Raw genomic sequence first — 18868 nt, 5'->3', positions numbered from 1 at the left:
GAGATGGCAGTTTGGGATTCCGAGATATTGAATGTTTCAATGACGCTCTGCTCGGGAAACTAAGCTGGAGAATAATTATGAAACCTCAGAGCCTACTCGACAGAATCCTTACGGGAAAGTATTGCAAATACAGCCCTTTCTTAGAAGTTCAACCAGCTGCGGTGTGTTCTCATGGCTGGCGCGGTATCTTGGTTGGCAGAGATCTTTTGGCTGAACATCTGGGATGGGCGATAGGAGATGGAGAATCAGTAAAGATCTGGGATGAGGCTTGGATATCGACAGAGCGGAGAGAGGTAATTATGGGCCCTGCAACGGAAGCTTCAAAAGATTTCTTGGTATCGTCTCTATTTCAGGAGGGATCGAGAGAATGGGATCAGGAAAAGGTGGAAAGCCTACTACCAGAGCTGAAGACAACAATCTTGAGCATTAAAACAAGCAGGAAGGGAGGACCAGATAAACGAATTTGGTTGAGGAACCCTTCAGGAGAATACACTGCAAAAACGGGATATGTTGCAGCTTTAGAGAGGAGAGCAATTAACCCAACATTGCAAAGGATAACAGGAGAACCTAGCAGATGGATTAAGGACATATGGGTAATGCACATGCCACCAAAGATGAAACTTCTAATATGGAAGGCGTATCATAATGCCCTCCCAGTTAATGAGAGACTTGCAGCCCGTCAAATAATCCCAAATCTCAAGTGTTGTAGCTGTGATGAAGCGGAGACAATAATACATTTATTTTTCCTATGTCCAGTTGCACAAGAGGTGTGGAGAAGATTCCCATCAAAAATGGAGATTTCATTTAACAACATCACTAGTTTTGTGGAGGGATGGAGAAGGGCCCACCGAGCAGTAGCTCTTCCCCCTACTGGAGTAATTTCAGAGAACCTGGCGGCATGGATTATATGGAGTATTTGGTTGGCTAGGAACCAACTGATCTTTCGAGAGGAAAAGTTAGCAACCCAAGAGATTGTGACAAAGGCGGCCCGACTTGCGAGGGAATGGACACAGGCGCAGGCTGCGGTTGAGCAACCAAAGGCGCTGAAGGAGATAAGTGGAATTGGATCAAGATGTGATATGGTTTGCAGGTCTGATGCAGCTTGGAACAGTGAGAAACGTTGCACTGGGGTGGCGTGGGAATTTCTACGTAACGGGAATGAGCGTGTAAGCTCAGGATCCCTTACTTTTACAAATGTTAAATCACCCCTTGTGGCGGAGGGGTTGGCTTTATTATCAGCAATGGAAGACGCAGTATCATGGGATTTCAGACAAATCTCATTCGAGTCAGATTCAAGCAGGTTGATGAAGGCAGTTAAAGAAGGCTCAAATGTTTTAGATTTGCACGGAATCCTCTGTGATATTTATGCTTTATCTATGGCTTTTGATGTTGTTTCTTTTTATTGGGTCAGTAGAAACTCTGTTTCTCATGTGGATGGAATAGCCAAATATGTGCTAAAAAACCTTGTATTGAACCTAGTTTAATTTCTAATGTAAGGTAGTTGTGAACAAAAAAAAAAAAGTACCAGGAAAAATAAGTACCTATTTGTGGAAACTGCAATACTTTAGAGAAAGTTTACAATATTGAGTTGGTCAGGTACTTAATTATGATGAAAATAATATTAAATAATACTTAATTACAATCTGTCTTTAATCAAATCAGAATTTATATAAACATTGCTATTTAAGGTTCAACTTCAACCATGACACTACATTGGATGTTGAAATAATATTAAATTTATTAGTTTAGTAATATACTTTAAATGTCATCTCCAATCAAAACATTAAATTTTGTGTTATAGTGTTGTACATTAATTTTATATAAATATTTTTTGTTTTAACTATTTTATATACTTATTTATTTATTTACCTATTTTAGTTTTACTAATCTATACATGCATTATTAATTAAAAAATTTATATGTATTTTAATTACAAATTTAATTGAATGAATAAATTAAGTTAATTCCAATATTAAATAAAATAAACTAAATAATTTATTAAAATTGCATCTGATGATTAATGTTACACCAAAATTTTATACTACTTTCCACAAAAAATCAACTTTAGTGTAACTGTCTAATTTTTTGAAACCTATAAGAGATGAAGATATACCAAGCTCAGTTGGAATTTAGTTTCAATTGAACTGTCGGTTTTTATTATACTTATTATTATACTTCTTTATTTTATTGTTTACCCTATATTTCAGTTTGTATAACATAATCTAATTTAAAGATCACTTTCAAAATACTCTCAAATTGAAAATTGTCATAAATAATTATACCCTACTATGTATAAATATTTGAAATATTATAAAATCCCAAAAAAACATAGAACTATTAAGACGATGACAAAAAAAAAAATTAGAACTATTAAGAAAGTATTAATCACAAATCTAATATAGTGTTTTAAGATAACATATTTATCAGATTGTTAGAGATAAATAAATATTTTTCAGAAGTACAAGATATGACTTATATTCAATTTTCAACAAAATAGGTTTGGGACAAAAATAACATATATGGAGAAATGGAAGTTTTTTTTCATCTTGAAGAATTTATAATGTTTTAAAATTCAAGTGGATTATTTCCACAATGGTTTTAAGTAACAATTGTAATTATCTAGATGAATATTTGCAATTATTTAAATGTAATATTGTAATTGTTTATATAAATATTCACAAATTTTAGATGCTCAATTATAATATTTGATGATTAACCATTCTAATCCGGCTGATTATTGCTAACTAAAATTTAACTATTTAAATTATAACATTATTTTTCTGCGATTAACATTGTTGCTTTAAGTGAAAATTTATAGTCTCTCAAATGCCCTGTCTCATATATAGCTTTGAATAACATGTGTTGCTTTCTTTACCCTCAGCTCCTCGACAATGAGGCTGAAGACAATGTCCTAATTTCATTTTTGAGTGAAATTTTTGTTTGTCGAGAATTTATTTTTACTATAAAAATAATTCATTTAACTTTGTTTCTAATTTGGTTGATATAACAATCAGTGAAAGAAATAAATATTGTCACTAATAAAGTATTCCACAAATATTTTCAGTAAATTAATATATGATATATGCAATTATATATCTTTTTCATTTAGAATATTTTTTATTGAAATGGTTTGTGGTTATTTCTCGTTTTACTTATATTATACAATTTTAAAATTCATGAAAAAATTAAAGATCTGTATTTTCTCCTTATTTTATTATACATTCATAGCAAAATAAGATGCTTTCTACAAAAGTATAGATTGTACAAAGTGGCATATGTTTTTAATAAAATTAGTTCACTATAATAACTTAAAAATACATAGATACTTTAATGTGTGTGCCTTTACTAATTGGTATTGACATATTTTTAATTTTATTACAACTAACTAAAAAAAAATATAACTGCATGTAAGATTTTTGTAACACATATATTTCTTCAAAACAATTATATAAAATGTGGCATATTCTTTTTTTACAAAATGAATTCCGTGCGATATTGCACGAGTTCCTTACCTAGTATTATTAATGATATTATCTTTTAAAAAAGTAAGTTTCTTAATTCTTGTGCATTCATGTAAAAGATCTTATATTATGGAATGGATGGAATATATATTTTTAAGGTTTTACCATATTCTGCAGCAAGTGTACTCTGAAATACTAGCTTCTATCAATAAAGTACTTTTTTTGTTACGTGTAGTCCCAGAACAGCATTAAATTTCTATGTCTTTTCTTTAATGTTTATCAATATGTTAATTTATTTCTTCTCATATCCGTCGCAATAATCAAAGTGCTTTGACGATTCAAAGATATGCTTATTTGTAGTGTTTACAATCTGAGGGCTTATAAAACATCCAATTCCGGAAATTTTGTTTGCGGACATTCAATTCATAGAAGTGTTCATCTTTCCACCCAGAATCTCAGAACAAATTTCAACATAATTGTTTGTAAACCATTTTTTTGTTTTAATATATCCCTACTTTGAAGAGGTTTCAACACTGCTTGTCGTATGTCTGATTAATTTATGCCTCTTTAATTTTGTTAATCGTCCTCCTTTTTAAGTATACGTATTTGTTTCTGCCGTTTTTATTTTCAGGGCTTGTTGCTATTTGAATGTCTTTGTGATCAGATCTCTATTTGAATGGTTAGCAGTGTGTGGAAGGAGATTGAGTGAATTGCGTCTTATTATTGGCCGACGACCCTTAACTTTCTTTTTCTCTCTTTCCTTTCTGATTTAGGTATTTTCTCCCAGTTTTTGTATTGCAGTTTACTCTGATTTTCATTGTTTTATCAGTGATTGGTTCGTGACATTTTGGAAAACTGATATGATAATTGTGAATAAATAAGTATATATTCTTCTTATTCAGTAAAATAATTCTGAAGTGCAACACTTGTCTGTGCATGAGTTTAAGTGGGGAAGCTTGTACTTGAAGAACATGTGGAAAGTGAGCCAAGTTTCGATGATAATTCAGTTTTTACAAGGTTTCACAATCATTGCGTTGCAATACAGATATTTACAAGGTTTCAAATAAATAAATAAATTGTGACGCCAACCTACTTGCTGTGCAACTATATCATCATTATAACAACAACATGAAAGAGAATGAACGTGACAGAATCTCAAGAACCAGAGCAAAAAGAAAATGAAGGCTTGTTGTACTTATGTATTTAATGCATATATCTGCTTTTGGGATTTGAGTGTTTAGAAGATGGATTTAATTATCTTGCCATTTGTCCCTCTACAAGATAAGACTACCAAAAAGATGTGTTCGTAAATATATTTGTGTTGTTACTTTTAAATGTAATTTTGTAATTGTTTATATAAATATTTACAAATTTTAGATGCTCAATTATAATATTTGATGATTAACCATTCTAATCCGGCTGATTATTGCTAACTAAAATTTAACTATTTAAATTGTAACATTATTTTTCTGCGATTAACATCGTTGCTTTAAGTGAAAATTTATAGTCTCTTGAATGCTCTGTCTCATATATAGCTTTGAATAACATGTGTTGCTTTCTTTACCTTCAGCTCCTCGACAATGAGGCTGAAGACAATGTTCTTATTTCATTTTTGAGTGAAATTTTTGTTTGTCGAGAATTTATTTTTACTATAAAACTAATTCATTTAACTTTGGTTCTAATTCGGTTGATATAACAATCAGTGAAAGAAATAAATATTGTCACTAATAAAGTATTCCACAAATATTTTCAGTAAATTAATATATGATATATGCAATTATATATCTTTTTCATTTAGAATATTTTTTTATTGAAATGGTTTGTGGTTATTTCTCATTTTACTTATATTATACATTTTTAAAATTCATGAAAAAATTAAAGATCTGTATTTTCTCCTTATTTTATTATACTTTCATAGCAAAATAAGATGCTTTCTATAAAAGTATAGATTGTACAAAGTGGCATATGTTTTTAATAAAATTAGTTCACTATAATAACGTAAAAATGCATAGATACTTTAATGTGTGTGCCTTTACTAATTGGTATTGGCATATTTTTAATTTTATTATAACTAACTAATAAAAAATATAACTGCATGTAAGATTTTTTATAACACATGTATTTCTTCAAAATAATTATATAAAATGTGGCATATTCTTTTTTTACAAACTGAATTTCGTGCGATATTGCACGAGTTCCTTACCTAGTATTATTAATGGTATTGTCTTTTTTAAAAGTAGGTTTCTTAATTCTTGTGCATTCATATAAAAGATCTTATATTATGGAACGGAAGAAGTATATATTTTTAAGGTTTTACCATATTCTGTAGCAAGTGTACTCTGAAATACTCGCTTCCATCAATAAAGTACTTTCTTTGTTCCCGTGTAGTCCCATAACCACATTAAATTTCTATGTCTTTTCTTTAATGTTTATCAATATGTTAATTTATTTCTTCTCATCTCCGTCACAATAATAAAAGTGCTTTGAGGATTCAAAGATATGCTTATTTGTAGTGTTTACAATCTGAGGGCTTATAAATTAGAGCAAATTAGGTCAAAAACATAAGAAGAAGAGGAAATTAGCTAAGTACCAAAGAGGGAAAAGTTACGCAAACGTACCACACTGAAACGAATAAGAAAGACGAAAATAACCTTGATCCATGGTGACCTGACTTCAGAGTATTAGGATGCTAGGCTTAGTGTCTGACAATAGAGATCTTTTAGGATTTGTTTAAGATTCTACTAGATTTGATAATCTTTTAAAGATTTTTTTTATTTATTTTAAACATACAACAAAACAAAAGTAAACAAATCTTTTTCGAAAACAATTATTTTCCTTTCTCTTTCTATTGTCGTCTTCTTCTTTTCTTATCTCAATAATCTTCATCAAAATTTTCTTCATCTTCCTAATGAATACACAAACCCGAAGAAAATATGTTTCACCATCATAATCTTGTCCCAACAAACATAATAATGAATTGAAACCATACAAATATCAAATCACCAAGCTAGAGCTATCAATCAAAACCTAGGAATGAGAAACAATGGGGAGGGGTGGAATTAACGACAAAGACAAGAAGATAATCTCTTTCGTTAGTTTTAAATAGTTAGTTAGATGTGTAAATATAATAGTGGCCAGATAACAATTTTGTTATCTCAGCTACAATATATATTAGTTGGACAATAGTTTTGACAATTTACCTATGTATATTTATTGGTGACCTGGGTTGCATTACATACATGGCCAAACCCTAAACCTAAAATAATAAACATTAAACCCAACAACAACACATTGGATACTAAGTCACTGATCATAAACCCTTAACACTATAAAACGATAAGCAAAACTGCATAGACAATTTCATTAAGCCTGAGACCTGGTAATGGAGAAGAAATATAAGTCCAGTATCAGATGTACAATTTTCCATGTGGATAGTTACAACATTTTTTGGATGCTAAGAAAATTAATGAACAGGTTAATAATAAGATAAGCTATAAGTTATCATACCCCTACACTTCATAGTTTTAACCATAAATTGAACCCATGAATTCCCTACAGTCTATGATATAAAATTGCATGTTAATTTTGTAGTTGGCCCTGTAACTTGTTCGATAGCTTGTTAATTGGGTAGTTGGACATGTAACTTGTTTGATAGCTTGTCAACGGTAATGGAAAACATAACTTTCAATTATTCAGAATTCACTGTTTTGGTACAATAATTTCTCTAACTATCCATTGAATAAAGTTTACGGTTAACAGTTTTGTAAACTGGTAATAATTTAATTATCCAAACACTGCATAAACAATAAGTATTGCTTTTAATTGCAACTAGAGAACCCACTCCATTGCTGTTGTATTGATCAAGATTAATCTTCATAGTGAGTTTAATAACAACTGAGAATATGACCAATTCCACCGGTGTCGAGGGCGTTGAGAATTTGTCTGATGCCGCATGGCTTCAAAATCCTGGGCTTTATACTCTTGGCGGCTATCACCAGCAGTCTAGAAGCTATCAAATGTATTTTCCGGTGCCGGTACATCAATTGAAGACAAATAAGGAACAAAGCATATGAAGAAAAGCCACACTCCCAATTAACTCCAAAGATAGAGACTTGGAGGGGGGGGGGGACGGGGTATCTCCAAGATCAATCCCAAAAAAATACCAAACCCAATAACTGAAAAAAAATCTGAATGAGAAACTTACTCTTTAGGACGAGGCATGACGGTGGTTGTGTATTCTTTTTGTTTTCCTGTCCAAAAAAAAAGAAATATCACAATTTTTAGGATGAGGTAGGATGGTGGTTGTGTATTGTTGTTGTTCTCTATTTTTGGATGAGCCGACTGCAATTTCAAAGTACAAGGATAGAAAATAGAGAGGATAGGAGAGATGAGAGAAAAATATAGATGAAGATTTAAATTTTGAAGATATTACGATAGAAAACACAATATTCGCGTATCTAACTTCAAGATTTTGACAACACTTCAAATCAATAATGGCTTGTTGTAATATAGGGGTAACATGGTCATATATGATTGTGTACGGTGAAAAAATAGTGAAATTTTGGTAGATTGTTAAAATAGGGTAAAATTCTTCGGTAAGGAACACTAATTTCTCTATAAATTACCACTAAAAAAAGTTTGAAAATAATGAAAGTAATCAAAGTATTAATGCAACATCGAAAGTTCACAACATAATTTATTATATTTTGTTTATTTTAGACGTCGAAAATCTTTACTCACCCACCCACTCACTTTCTCAATCATTTGGAATTTGACTTCCGTTCCTCTCATCTTCATCTCCCAAGCATCATCATCACTCTTTCAATCTTCGTAAGCCCTTTTTCTCTGCGCTGTTTGTCTCTCGATCTGTGTCTTTTGGTTCTGTGTTATCACGATAGGTTTCTTCTATTTGATGGTTTTCAATTGTAAAGTTTCATTCATTGATCGGTTTCTGTATGTTCTTCTGTTCAATCGACAATTGATCCAAATGATGTCTGATTGTATGTTGGTCGGTTTTAAAACTATGGATGATGAATATGATTGATTACTGGAACTGTTTTGCAATCATTAGAGATTTTTATATGTTTCAGTTGCAAAAGGTTGGATTACAAGATCAGTTAACCATGGATTCTTATGGAACTGACACGGTTAAGGACTTAGACCAAACTAGCGAGGAAGAGTATGCAACACAGTCCAAGTTAATCAAAGAGTTTATTACTATTCCCAGCATTGACAAAGCTTGGATCTTCAACTCTGGTTCTGGTAATGAATGGACCACCTTTCACATATCAAACTTCTTTGGAATAAATCTTTTTCACTTCTATACTGCAGGTCCTCAGGCTATGGTTGCCATGAGTCAAGCAAACCTTTTGGCTAATAAGAGGAGGAAGTTTATGTTATCGGGACATATCTCAAAAGAGAGTAGTAACCTGTCTGTAAACTTTCACTGGGCGCCATTTCCTGTAGAGATGACCGGCGCATCTGCTTTTGCCCCCTCTCCATCGGGTCTGAAGCTCCTTGTAGTCCGGAATCCTGATGATAAAGAATCTCCTACAAAGTTTGAGATATGGAGTTCATCTCAGCTAGAGAAGGAGTTTCATATTCCACAGAAAGTTCATGGCTCTGTATACGTTGATGGATGGTACTCTACTTTTCTTTTTGGCTTATTTCAAATTCAATGCCTTGGAGAAGTAGAAAGAAAAATTGAGTGAGGCTTGTGTGATGCAGGTTTGAAGGAATCTCTTGGAACTCAGATGAGACTTGTGTTGCTTATGTTGCTGAGGAACCATCTCTTCCCAAACCTACATTTGACCATCTAGGCTATTACACGAAAGACAATGTTGGTTTGGACAAGGCTATTGGAAGCTGGAAAGGTCAAGGAGATTGGGAAGAGGAATGGGGAGAAGCTTATGCCGGAAAAAGGCAGCCTGCCCTGTTTGTTATCAATGTTGACAGGTTTCATAAAAATAAATAAAAATAATAACAAGAATAATTAATTACTCTTTACATTTTCTAATTCTTGTCTCTCTAGCAGTGGAGAGGTCGAGCATATCAAAGGAGTTCCAAGATCGATAAGTGTTGGACAGGTTGTTTGGAGTCCAAGCAGTAAAGGCGTAGCTGAGTATTTAGTTTTTGCCGGATGGTTAGGAGATAAAAGAAAGTTTGGTATTAAGTACTGCTACAACAGACCATGTTCCATATACGCAATAAAGTTTAGAGATGCTTCGTCTGGATCGGATGAGCCAAAGTGAGTTTGTGGTTACTATAACTCACTAGAAGACAAGTTGATAGTTCCGATAAATCTTACAGAGTTTGCGTTTACCTGTGTTCCAGAGATGATGCAAAGGAAGCATTCCCTATTCATAATTTGACCAAGAGCATAAGCAGCGGTTTTTCCCCACTGTTCAGGTTTACATGTTATGAAATTTTTGAATTATTTATTTACCAAAAGCATTTGTTCTCCTTGCTACTCTGTTTACAACTGAGCCATCTTACACAGCATATGCTAAACATTGTCCTTACTTGTAGCAGTGTTAACGTGCAATGTTCGTTTTAGTTATGACCAGTTAAGAACTTACTCTCATCTTTTTCCTTCTCTCACAGCAAAGATGGCAAGTTTCTTCTGTTTTTATCCGCAAAGACTGCTGTTGATTCGGGGGCGCATTGGGGAACCGAGTCACTTCATAAGATTAACTGGCCAAGTGATGGGAAACTTTCTGAGTCAACTGATATTGTTGATCTGGTGAGATTATACGTACCTTTTTCTCCCTATAGAAGCTTCAAACTTTCTATGAGCTGGACACTTTTTGTTTCTTAACAACTTATAACTACTCTCTCTACACCAATAAATCTGTCTTTATAGTGGCAATTAAACTAAAAAAATCACTAACTGTTATTTGATATATTCAAATACATCTTGTAATGCAGATTCCAGTTGTGAATTGTCCTGATGATGGTTGTTTCCCTGGACTCTATGTTACTGGCCTGCTGAGTGATCCGTGGCTGTCAGATGGACATACTCTTATGTTGTCTTCCTACTGGCACAGTTGTAGAGTAATACTCAGCCTAAATATGCTAAGGTGACTGATGAATAGATATGATAAGTTTCCAAGTTATCTTCTTTTGCTGCTACGCTAACTGATGATAGAAAAATTACTACAGTGGTGAACTGTCACGTGCCAGCCCTAATGATTCAGATTGTTCATGGAGCGTTCTTGCGCTAGATGGTGATGATATTGTTGCCGGTAACATCTTTAACCAAGCTCTTAATCTCAGTTACTAACTGTGACAATGTCACCTTAAACTTAAAACACACACCAGGTTCTGAACAACTGTAAGTTTTCTTTTCTTCCTTTTTTTCCTGAGTAGTGTGTAGCAGTCCAGTGAGTGTTCCTGAAATTAAATATGGAAAGAAAGTTGTTGATCCAGCCGGGAGGCCTTCATGGCAGTGGTTAGATATCCAAAACCCAATATTTAAAAGCTCTGAGAAGGTTAAATCAGATTAGCCAAATCCTCTAGATTCGAATGATGTTAATCTTTTTTCTGTACTAATCTTTTTCTGTTTACACCGCTTCAGGTCACGTCTGGGCTTTCATCTCTGGAGTTTAAAATTCTCAAAGTTCCAATCAGTAATGTTTCTGAATGTCTTACCAAAGGTACTTTTAACTCTCAATCTTATTTGTTGTTTTCGTTTTTGGTTGATAAACTTTCTGACTAATTAATTTCCATATGATCAAGGGGCCAAAAAACCAATTGAAGCTATATATGTATCGTCTTCAAAGTCCAAGGAGAATGGGATATGTGATCCTTTAGCTGTTATTGTCCATGGAGGCCCTCATTCGATCGCACCTTGCAGCTTCTCCAAGACTTTGGCATATCTCTCCTCAATTGGATACAGTCTGCTGATTGTAAATTACAGGTTCACAGACAGCTCCATCTCCATTAGTTAATCAACAACCTTCTGGAGATCCTAACTTGTTTTTTTGGTGATTCATTTGGGTTGAAAGGGGTTCGTTGGGGTTTGGGGAAGATGCTTTGCAGTCTCTACCTGGAAAAGTTGGATCACAAGACGTGAATGATGTGCTCTCGGCTGTAGACCACGCTGTTGAAATGGGACTTGCAGACCCGTCTAGAATAACCGTACTAGGTGGCTCTCATGGTGGGTTTCTCACTACACACTTGATTGGCCAGGTAATGTAGTTCACTCACCTTTGTAAGTTATGGCACCGGAATAGAAATCATCCAAATTCTTATACCAAAGTTTTGCAATAGGCCCCGAATAAATTTGTGGCAGCAGCTGCAAGAAATCCTGTATGCAACCTTGCATCAATGGTTGGGATTACGGATATACCTGATTGGTGTTTCTTTGAAGCCTATGGTGACCGGACTCGCTATACAGAAGCCCCATCACCTGAAGATATGTCTCGGTTTCATCAAATGTCTCCTATATCACACATCTCAAAGGTCAAAACCACACCACTTCCGTTCTTCTTCGATAAGTTTGAAGACATTCATTTAATGATCCTTCTTGTGCAGGTGAAAACACCCACTTTGTTTCTCTTGGGAACTATGGATCTCCGTGTTCCCATTTCAAACGGAATTCAAGTAAGATCAATCTGCAACTCGTTCAACTTTGCAGATCCAAAACATTATTGGTAATATTGTTTGTTCATGTATTCTTGATTTGTATAGTACGTGAGAGCCTTAAAGGAGAAAGGAATTGAGGTTAAAGTGTTAGTCTTTCCCAATGACAATCATCCCCTAGACAGGTAGACCAACACAAACAAACAAATGCTGTCATCTTTTATATTGTTTATAGCTGTAGCATCTCTATGAGAACGTTTGTTCATAGCTAAATCATCTTGTGATTGTTTTATTATGCAGACCGCAGACGGATTATGAAAGCTTTCTCAACATTGCTGTATGGTTCAACAAGTACTGCAAGCTGTGAACACCTCGTTTCTTTTCTATTTTCTGAATATTGAGTTTATTAACTGAAGTGAAAATAAAAAGAACTTTTAGATTAAAGAGACTTTGGTCCAGTGCGTTTATATAGCCTGGCTTTTCTTCGATTGCTTGCAACAAAGACGTGACTTCCGATTTGGACTTTAGAACAAGGGTACTTTCAGCTCATACCATAAATATTTGAAGATAATGTAGCTTGGGAGGTGTGTCTGCAAATGGAAAACTTGAATGGGGAAATTAAGGTTTTTAAACCCAACCCGGATAACTTCCCGGGTTATTGGGTCAACCGGACGAACCATACGTTAATAAATAAACTAATTTTGTTATATAATAATATATTAGCTATTGAAAAATATAAAAAATATTTTATTTTAAAAAATATATATAGAAAATCAAAATGCTAAAAATACAAACAAAATATCAAAAAAATATTTAGACTATTTAACATTTTTTTGGTAACAAATTAGGAGTTATGACATATAATAAAAAAATCAAGACTTAAAATTCATAAGTATTAAAATGTCTAATGTGAATAATAAAATTTAAATTTAAATCCAAAATAAAATAAAAATAAAAATCAAATAGTAATAGATTATCGATAACAAAAATACACACTAATATCAAATCTCATCAACTAATTTTTGTTATCTCTAACATCAATCACTTCATTTTCTATAAGTAGCATACTGAAATTTCATCAAAATCTAAAAAGGAAAATAAAAATCAAAACTATAAAGAGCGTGTCTTAAGTAAGATTTACAATAAACAAAAAATCAAAAACATAAAAAGAGTCAAAGAACATACAAAGTTGACAACAAAGGAAGACGATATTAAAGAAAACTAAAAACCTAACTTCCTATTTAGAATACAAATTAGATTCTAATAACGTAATTAAAAATCTACAAAAAGGTAAAAGTTACCTATTGGGTCAATCATTGGTTCAACTAGTAGCCGGGTTTCGGGTTTTAACTATTTAGATTTTATTGGATTTTTAAATAATGGGTTTTTCTAAAACCCACATCTCAGAAGTCACGGTTTTGCGTCTTTCTTTTGCATTAAGTATTTCAATGCAACATAGTCTGTGTGGACAACTACTTTCGAACCGACTAGGTAGGAGCAAAACTTAAAAACTACGGCTAGTAATTCTTTTTCTGTTATCGCATAATTTCTTTGCGCATGGTCGAGAGTCTTACTAGCGTAATAGAGCATGTAGCTTCTTATCCTTTTTCTGGCAAGAACTGCGTCTATAGCGCAATCGCTCGCATCACACATTATCTCGAAAGGCAAACTCCATTCTGGAGCTTGCACGATGGGGACAGTTACTAAAGCTGTCTTCTTCAAAAGCTTTTAAACATTATAGCGTGAAGTCGAATTTAACTTCTTTGCACATGAGGGCTGTGAAGGGTCTAGCTATTCTGTTAAAATCTTTTATGAATCTCCTGTAAAACCCAACGTGTCTGAGAAAACTACTTACATCTTTCACGGTGGTGGGTGATGGTAAACTAGTCATTATCTCGATTTTGACTTGATCTACTTCTATACCACAATTGTTAAGACAGTACCCCATTGTATACCTTGAATCTCAACTTGTCGAATCGATGCTTCATATATCGATAATGGCAATATTAGTGGTCTAGGGTGGAGTCTTAAGGATCAAATGAATATTAAATCATTCGGACTAAGTCTCGTGCTACAGAAGCCTCTTGGCCTTAAACCCGGAGATGGAAAGATTAATTTGGGCAACTTCATGTATGAGAGACCATTTGCTCGATCCGTTTTGAGATGGTCAACTTAGACTGATGGATTTGGCGACCTTTGCATCAGAGCATTTCAAAGTCTACTGGATAATTTTAAGAACGTGAACATGCTTCATATCCCACGGAGTATGAATCATCGGACTAGTTAGAAAAAAAAAAAAAGAAGCTAACCCGCAAATCAGGCTTACTTCTTCTCTCTGGAATGGGATAATGGAAAACGAAAACCTCTTGGCCGCGTCGAAACTGATTCGCGTTGCCCTGCACGAAGTCGAGAGCCAGCTCGAACTCTCACTCCGCCAAGCCAATGAGTCTCTCAAACCGAAACTACGTCCACCGTTTTCACTAGAAATCCCAGACCCACAAGAGCCATCGTCTACGGCGTCTTATGCGATTCCAGTTCCTCGACAACTCACATGAAGCATTTACATGCTCTCGTCACTGATGGCTATGGGTTTTTCACTAGTTTGCTTGTTGGTATCGTTGTTGAACTGTACGGTAAGCTCGTTGATTCCGCTAAGATCCAGTTGATGTGGTTGACGAAGGAGATGATCTCTGTTTCGAGTGTGGGTCTTGAGGATTTGCTTCGACGAATTGGAAGTGGTGATCAGAATGTCTGGCTTTGTTCTGAACTGGTGAGCTTGTTTCTTGACAAGTGGGATTGCTTGCTTGAAGATTTTCCTTTGGTTTTTGACTAGTGCTCTGTATAGCTTTCTACGTTTATTAGCGGAGGATCATTGTAAAGTTTCAGGCGACAATGTGAAGAGGCTAGAGATGAAGTTCTGTGTCAAGATGTTTAGAGAGGAGATGGATTTGAGTTTGAAGATTGGAAGAGATCTTGTCCGGTTGTTGCAGGACTTGGCTCATGTCTCTGAGTTCAGAGAGATAGGAACAATTTGGTCTCAAGTATTTATTACATGTCCAAGACTTCAACTAGATATATATTTCTTTCTACGAATCAGTCCTGAGATGGAAACCCAGTTAAGGTTTTTGCTTGGGAATGTGAAACTAGGAAGCCATAAGAGGCATCAGATTTGGTTCTTGAACAACTTCCTCGTGGGTAATGGAAAACAAGTGCTTTTGACCGACAAAGTCCGGTTCATCTGCTGTGTTATTCACCCGACTAACGAAATTATCAGGTCAGAGATTATGCCAAGGTGGGCTGTGATAGGTTGGTTTTTGGAACTGTCTAGACAAAACCAAGGAAGTGTTAAGCTGGCTCTGTTTTACGACTGGCTCTTCTTCGACGAAACAATTTGTAATATAATAATGAATGTCAAACCTGCTGCTCTTGATGGTATGGTCAATACCGCAATATCCACACATCACTCACTCTTTACTTGACTACTTCATCTTGTGGACACTCATGAAATAACCCATAGAGATATGTTTGCGAGAGGTGTGGCATCAGCATTCAGAGCTATCGAGCGAAAAGGAGTCATTCGGTCATTGGATATATTCCTATCGAGTCCTGCACTTGCACCAGACCAGAAGAAGAAGCTTGCAAATTTGTTGTCATGTCATCAAGAGAAGGTTCCTCCTCTGAATCTCCTGCAACCTAGTGTCGGGCCGCTAATTCGAGTCGTCGAGCCGGCGAAAGCTGACCACAAGCTGGACAATTCTGTTGTTTATTCGAGTCGAGTCCTGCACTTGCACCAGACCAGGTGTCGGGCCGCTAATTCGAGTCGTCGAGCCGGCGACTTCCGGTCGCTTGCTTTGTCGGCTAAGAGCAGTCTAGAGTCGAGCCGGTCACTCGGCTCGCGAGTCAACGAGCCGAGTCTCTTTGTTGTGATCATGTGTTTGGACAATTGTCTTGTGGGCCTTTTGGGAGGGTCAAACCCATGCCCAACAGTAAGTCCCCCCAGTTCGCTGGTGAGTAGCGTAGCCGAGTCCACGAATTTGGAAGTAGGGTTTGCAAGACAATTGTTCTAGACTCGTGATCTCACTCGACTCCTCGACTAAGTGGGCGGCTTTCTTGCTCGCAATTTGTTATCTCGCCGGTTTGATCTGAACCGGCGGTTTTCTTCGGTCTTAATCATGACCACTGGTCTCGATCTTAACCGGTCTTGGTTTACCTCAAGAAGTCGAAACGTCGCGAGACGTGGTGAACTTCACGCGCCTAGATGGGCCTATATGGGCCCATCTAGGTCTAATAATGACGCCTCGGGGTGCGATGCGCTCCTCCCCTCATAAATACCCCTCTCACCTCTCATTTTCTTCATTCTTCATCCGACTCAGGTATTTTCTCTCTCTTCCTCTTCTGCTTCTCACTCTAGCTTCTTAGTCTTAGATTTTGAAAATGTCGTGGCGAAAGCGACCGAATCGAAGGCGGTGGCGAAAGCGACCGAATCGAGTCCTGCACGAGTCGTCGAGTCGAACTCTCCTTCTGATATCGAGTAAATTCATCGCGAAGCCATGATGGACACAACAAATATGAATACGCCTCAGCGAGTCCTTGTTGCTGAGTCAGCGCGCCAACTTCGCGAAGAGAGAGAGACTGCTGCGTCAGTCGTGAGAGACGGTCAAGGTGGAGCGAGTGAAGGAGAAACTTCTCCCCCTGACTTCGTTCCGTGTTGTTATCATCCCGGGGGATTTTCGAGGACCTCCCGGCATTGGCGCCAGAGCTGATACATTCTCCTATCGCTGAGGGTCAAACATGGGAGAACGTTAAGGAGACTCGTTCGACTTCTAGCAGCGTGAAAAGTCTGCTGAGAGCGTGCGGAGGAGCCGGAGTGACTTTTCTGATCCATACGAAAGACCAGAGGCCATGGTCTCCTCCGGTGGGATTTCAGTGTGTATACGAGTCTTACTTTCAGAACGAGACTAAGCTCTGGTTTCCGATTCCTCAACTCGTCGCATCCTATGCGAGGCGTCGCGACGCGGCGATAAGCTAGTTTTTAAACGGTGCGTTCCGTATCTCGGTAGCATTGATGGTGGCGGCGGCGGAGATCGATGTGTCGATGAGCGTGCGGACTTGGAAGAGCTGACATACCTTAAGTCGATGGGGGATGGATTGTACTCGATCCAGATGAGGCCTAATTACAACGTGATCGTTGATCATCCCAGCAGGACGAATAACTGGCATCGCTTCTACTTTTACGTTACATCTGATGGTTTTGCCTTCGAAGAGCCGCCCGGCGATTCCTTTCGATTTTTATGGAATGATGGACTTGGTAGAGTGTTGCTGATAGTTTATCGATAGCCTCTTTCTTTCCTTTTCTGCCGAGTCTTCGTTTGATTGCAGTTGATCACCCAGACACAGCCTCCTATCCCGAAGAGTTCATAGCTAACGCTCGTGCCATCGCGTCGCTTGCTCAAGTAAGTTGGAAGGGTATCACTGTCGAGAGGATCCGACGAGCCGTTGACAGGATCTCAAAGAGTAGGTTTCCTTAACGCGATTATACATTTTTCTTTGACTGCATCTGTTCGCTCGAGACACTTGTCTGGATTTGACTCGTCGGTCTTTCGTAGGGGACTGGAGATCTGATTTACCACTTTTGATTACCGGCAACAAGCGGCGGTTCTCAATATTCACTCGCGCCGAGCAGAAGGTGATCAACGCAGCTAGGGAAATGAAAGAATTTCCAGACTTGAGCGCGCTAATCAAGAAGAAGTTGAGCAGAGCGAAAAGGACGCCTTATGCGACTCCTGGTGAGACGACTCCTTTCGGGCCTCCGTCTCTCGTAGTTCCGCCGGAGTCGTCTGTAGGCCCGGTAAATATCGAATCCTCGAGGGAAAAACTTGTGCAGTCTTCCGATCGAGAGACCGCTAAACCGTCGGTGACTGACGATAATAAGAAGAAAAGGCCTGCTCCGGGTTCATCTGCTTCAATCGAGGCTCGCACGAGGACCGAATCTGATGAACCTCCGAGGAAGAAGAAGAAGAAAGAGAAGAAAAAGAGGAAGAAGTCTGTTGAGGAGCAGTCGGAACCTATCGGGGATGTGGAGGGTCATGACGGCTCTTCTCGTGAGGGTGCGGCTCAGGCTGATGTTGAGTTGAACGATTCTCCGAACGTTCCGTTGGAAAGGAGGAAAAGACCTTCCCGTGAGCAAGACGCACCAGTTTCCGCCGCGAGGACTCCTTTGGTGACCAGGGATAGTGGTTCGGCCTTAGAGGAACGTCGAGTCAAATTCCCCGATCGCGTGGAATTCAAGTATGACGGCTACACTCCACTCGCTTATGCTCCGTCAGAATGTGCTGAACTGGTTCGACAGATTCGAGGTGGCGCTAAGGATATGCCGCCGGTTAAGGACCTCATCTTCAAAGATCCATATGTCGATGCAGCGAAGACTAAGGTTCTTGTAAGGATTGCTTTCTTCGTCTCGTCTTCTCTATACTTCTAGTTCTGACCCTTTCCTTTGTTTGCGCAGAGTGATGGGAGTATGAATTACATCGTCGCCATGTATGACACGGCCCTTAAAGAGACCATCTCCAAGCTGAAGCAAGCCGACAAACTCGTGCGAGCGAAGGACGCAGCTCTCAATCGCAAAACGAGTGAGTTCAAAGCGATGATTGACAAGGCTGCAGCGGAGAAAAGTCGGTTGCTCGAAGAGAAGAAGGCTCAGAAGGAGAAGTTTGTTGATAAGTTCAGGGACCTAAAGGGGAAGTTCAAGGCTGCCGGCGAGAAGATTCGAGGACTCGCGCGCGAGAAAGCTGCCCTGGAGGAAGAGAAAGCTGCCTGGGAGAGAG

At 37.2% G+C, this 18868-nt stretch overlaps 1 protein-coding gene, 2 long non-coding RNA genes and 1 pseudogene across 8 annotated transcripts; 3 read left to right on the top strand and 1 right to left on the bottom strand.

Annotated features, from left to right (window-relative positions):
- The first annotated feature begins 878 nt into the window (after window positions 1-878).
- Window positions 879-4846, top strand: LOC125588856. Its single transcript, XR_007325061.1, has 2 exons — window positions 879-4234; window positions 4364-4846. It is a non-coding gene; the product is annotated as an uncharacterized LOC125588856 (long non-coding RNA).
- Window positions 4847-7125: 2279 nt separating this feature from the next.
- On the bottom strand, window positions 7126-7906 carry LOC106405021. Its single transcript, XR_001281223.3, has 2 exons — window positions 7666-7906; window positions 7126-7470 (listed from the first exon to the last, which is right to left on the bottom strand). It is a non-coding gene; the product is annotated as an uncharacterized LOC106405021 (long non-coding RNA).
- A 225-nt stretch (window positions 7907-8131) lies between these two features.
- On the top strand, window positions 8132-12593 carry LOC106406252 (acylamino-acid-releasing enzyme). 6 transcript variants are annotated; one of them, XM_013846876.3, is made up of 17 exons: window positions 8132-8291; window positions 8552-8723; window positions 8793-9102; window positions 9189-9416; window positions 9493-9708; window positions 9795-9869; window positions 10065-10203; window positions 10389-10540; window positions 10623-10705; window positions 10830-10951; window positions 11038-11116; window positions 11199-11379; window positions 11468-11651; window positions 11733-11924; window positions 11997-12065; window positions 12153-12229; window positions 12345-12593. In XM_013846876.3, the coding sequence occupies exons 2-17, from the start codon at window positions 8585-8587 to the stop codon at window positions 12409-12411; spliced, it is 2313 nt and encodes a 770-aa protein (XP_013702330.2). In that variant the 5' UTR covers window positions 8132-8291; window positions 8552-8584; the 3' UTR covers window positions 12412-12593. The 6 variants fall into 6 exon arrangements, with proteins under 6 accessions (XP_013702330.2, XP_048616722.1, XP_013702331.2 ...); XM_048760765.1 differs by having other exon boundaries at window positions 8133-8291; window positions 9496-9708; XM_013846877.3 differs by lacking the exon at window positions 8132-8291 and adding an exon at window positions 8315-8461.
- A 1799-nt stretch (window positions 12594-14392) lies between these two features.
- LOC125588395 lies at window positions 14393-16947 on the top strand (annotated as a pseudogene).
- Window positions 16948-18868: the final 1921 nt, after the last annotated feature.

Source organism: Brassica napus, chromosome C6, assembly GCF_020379485.1.
Source record: "Brassica napus cultivar Da-Ae chromosome C6, Da-Ae, whole genome shotgun sequence".
NCBI classification, from domain to species: domain Eukaryota; kingdom Viridiplantae; phylum Streptophyta; class Magnoliopsida; order Brassicales; family Brassicaceae; genus Brassica; species Brassica napus.
Note: the sequence above shows the minus strand (reverse complement) of the source record. Positions and strands in the feature narration are given on the sequence as shown.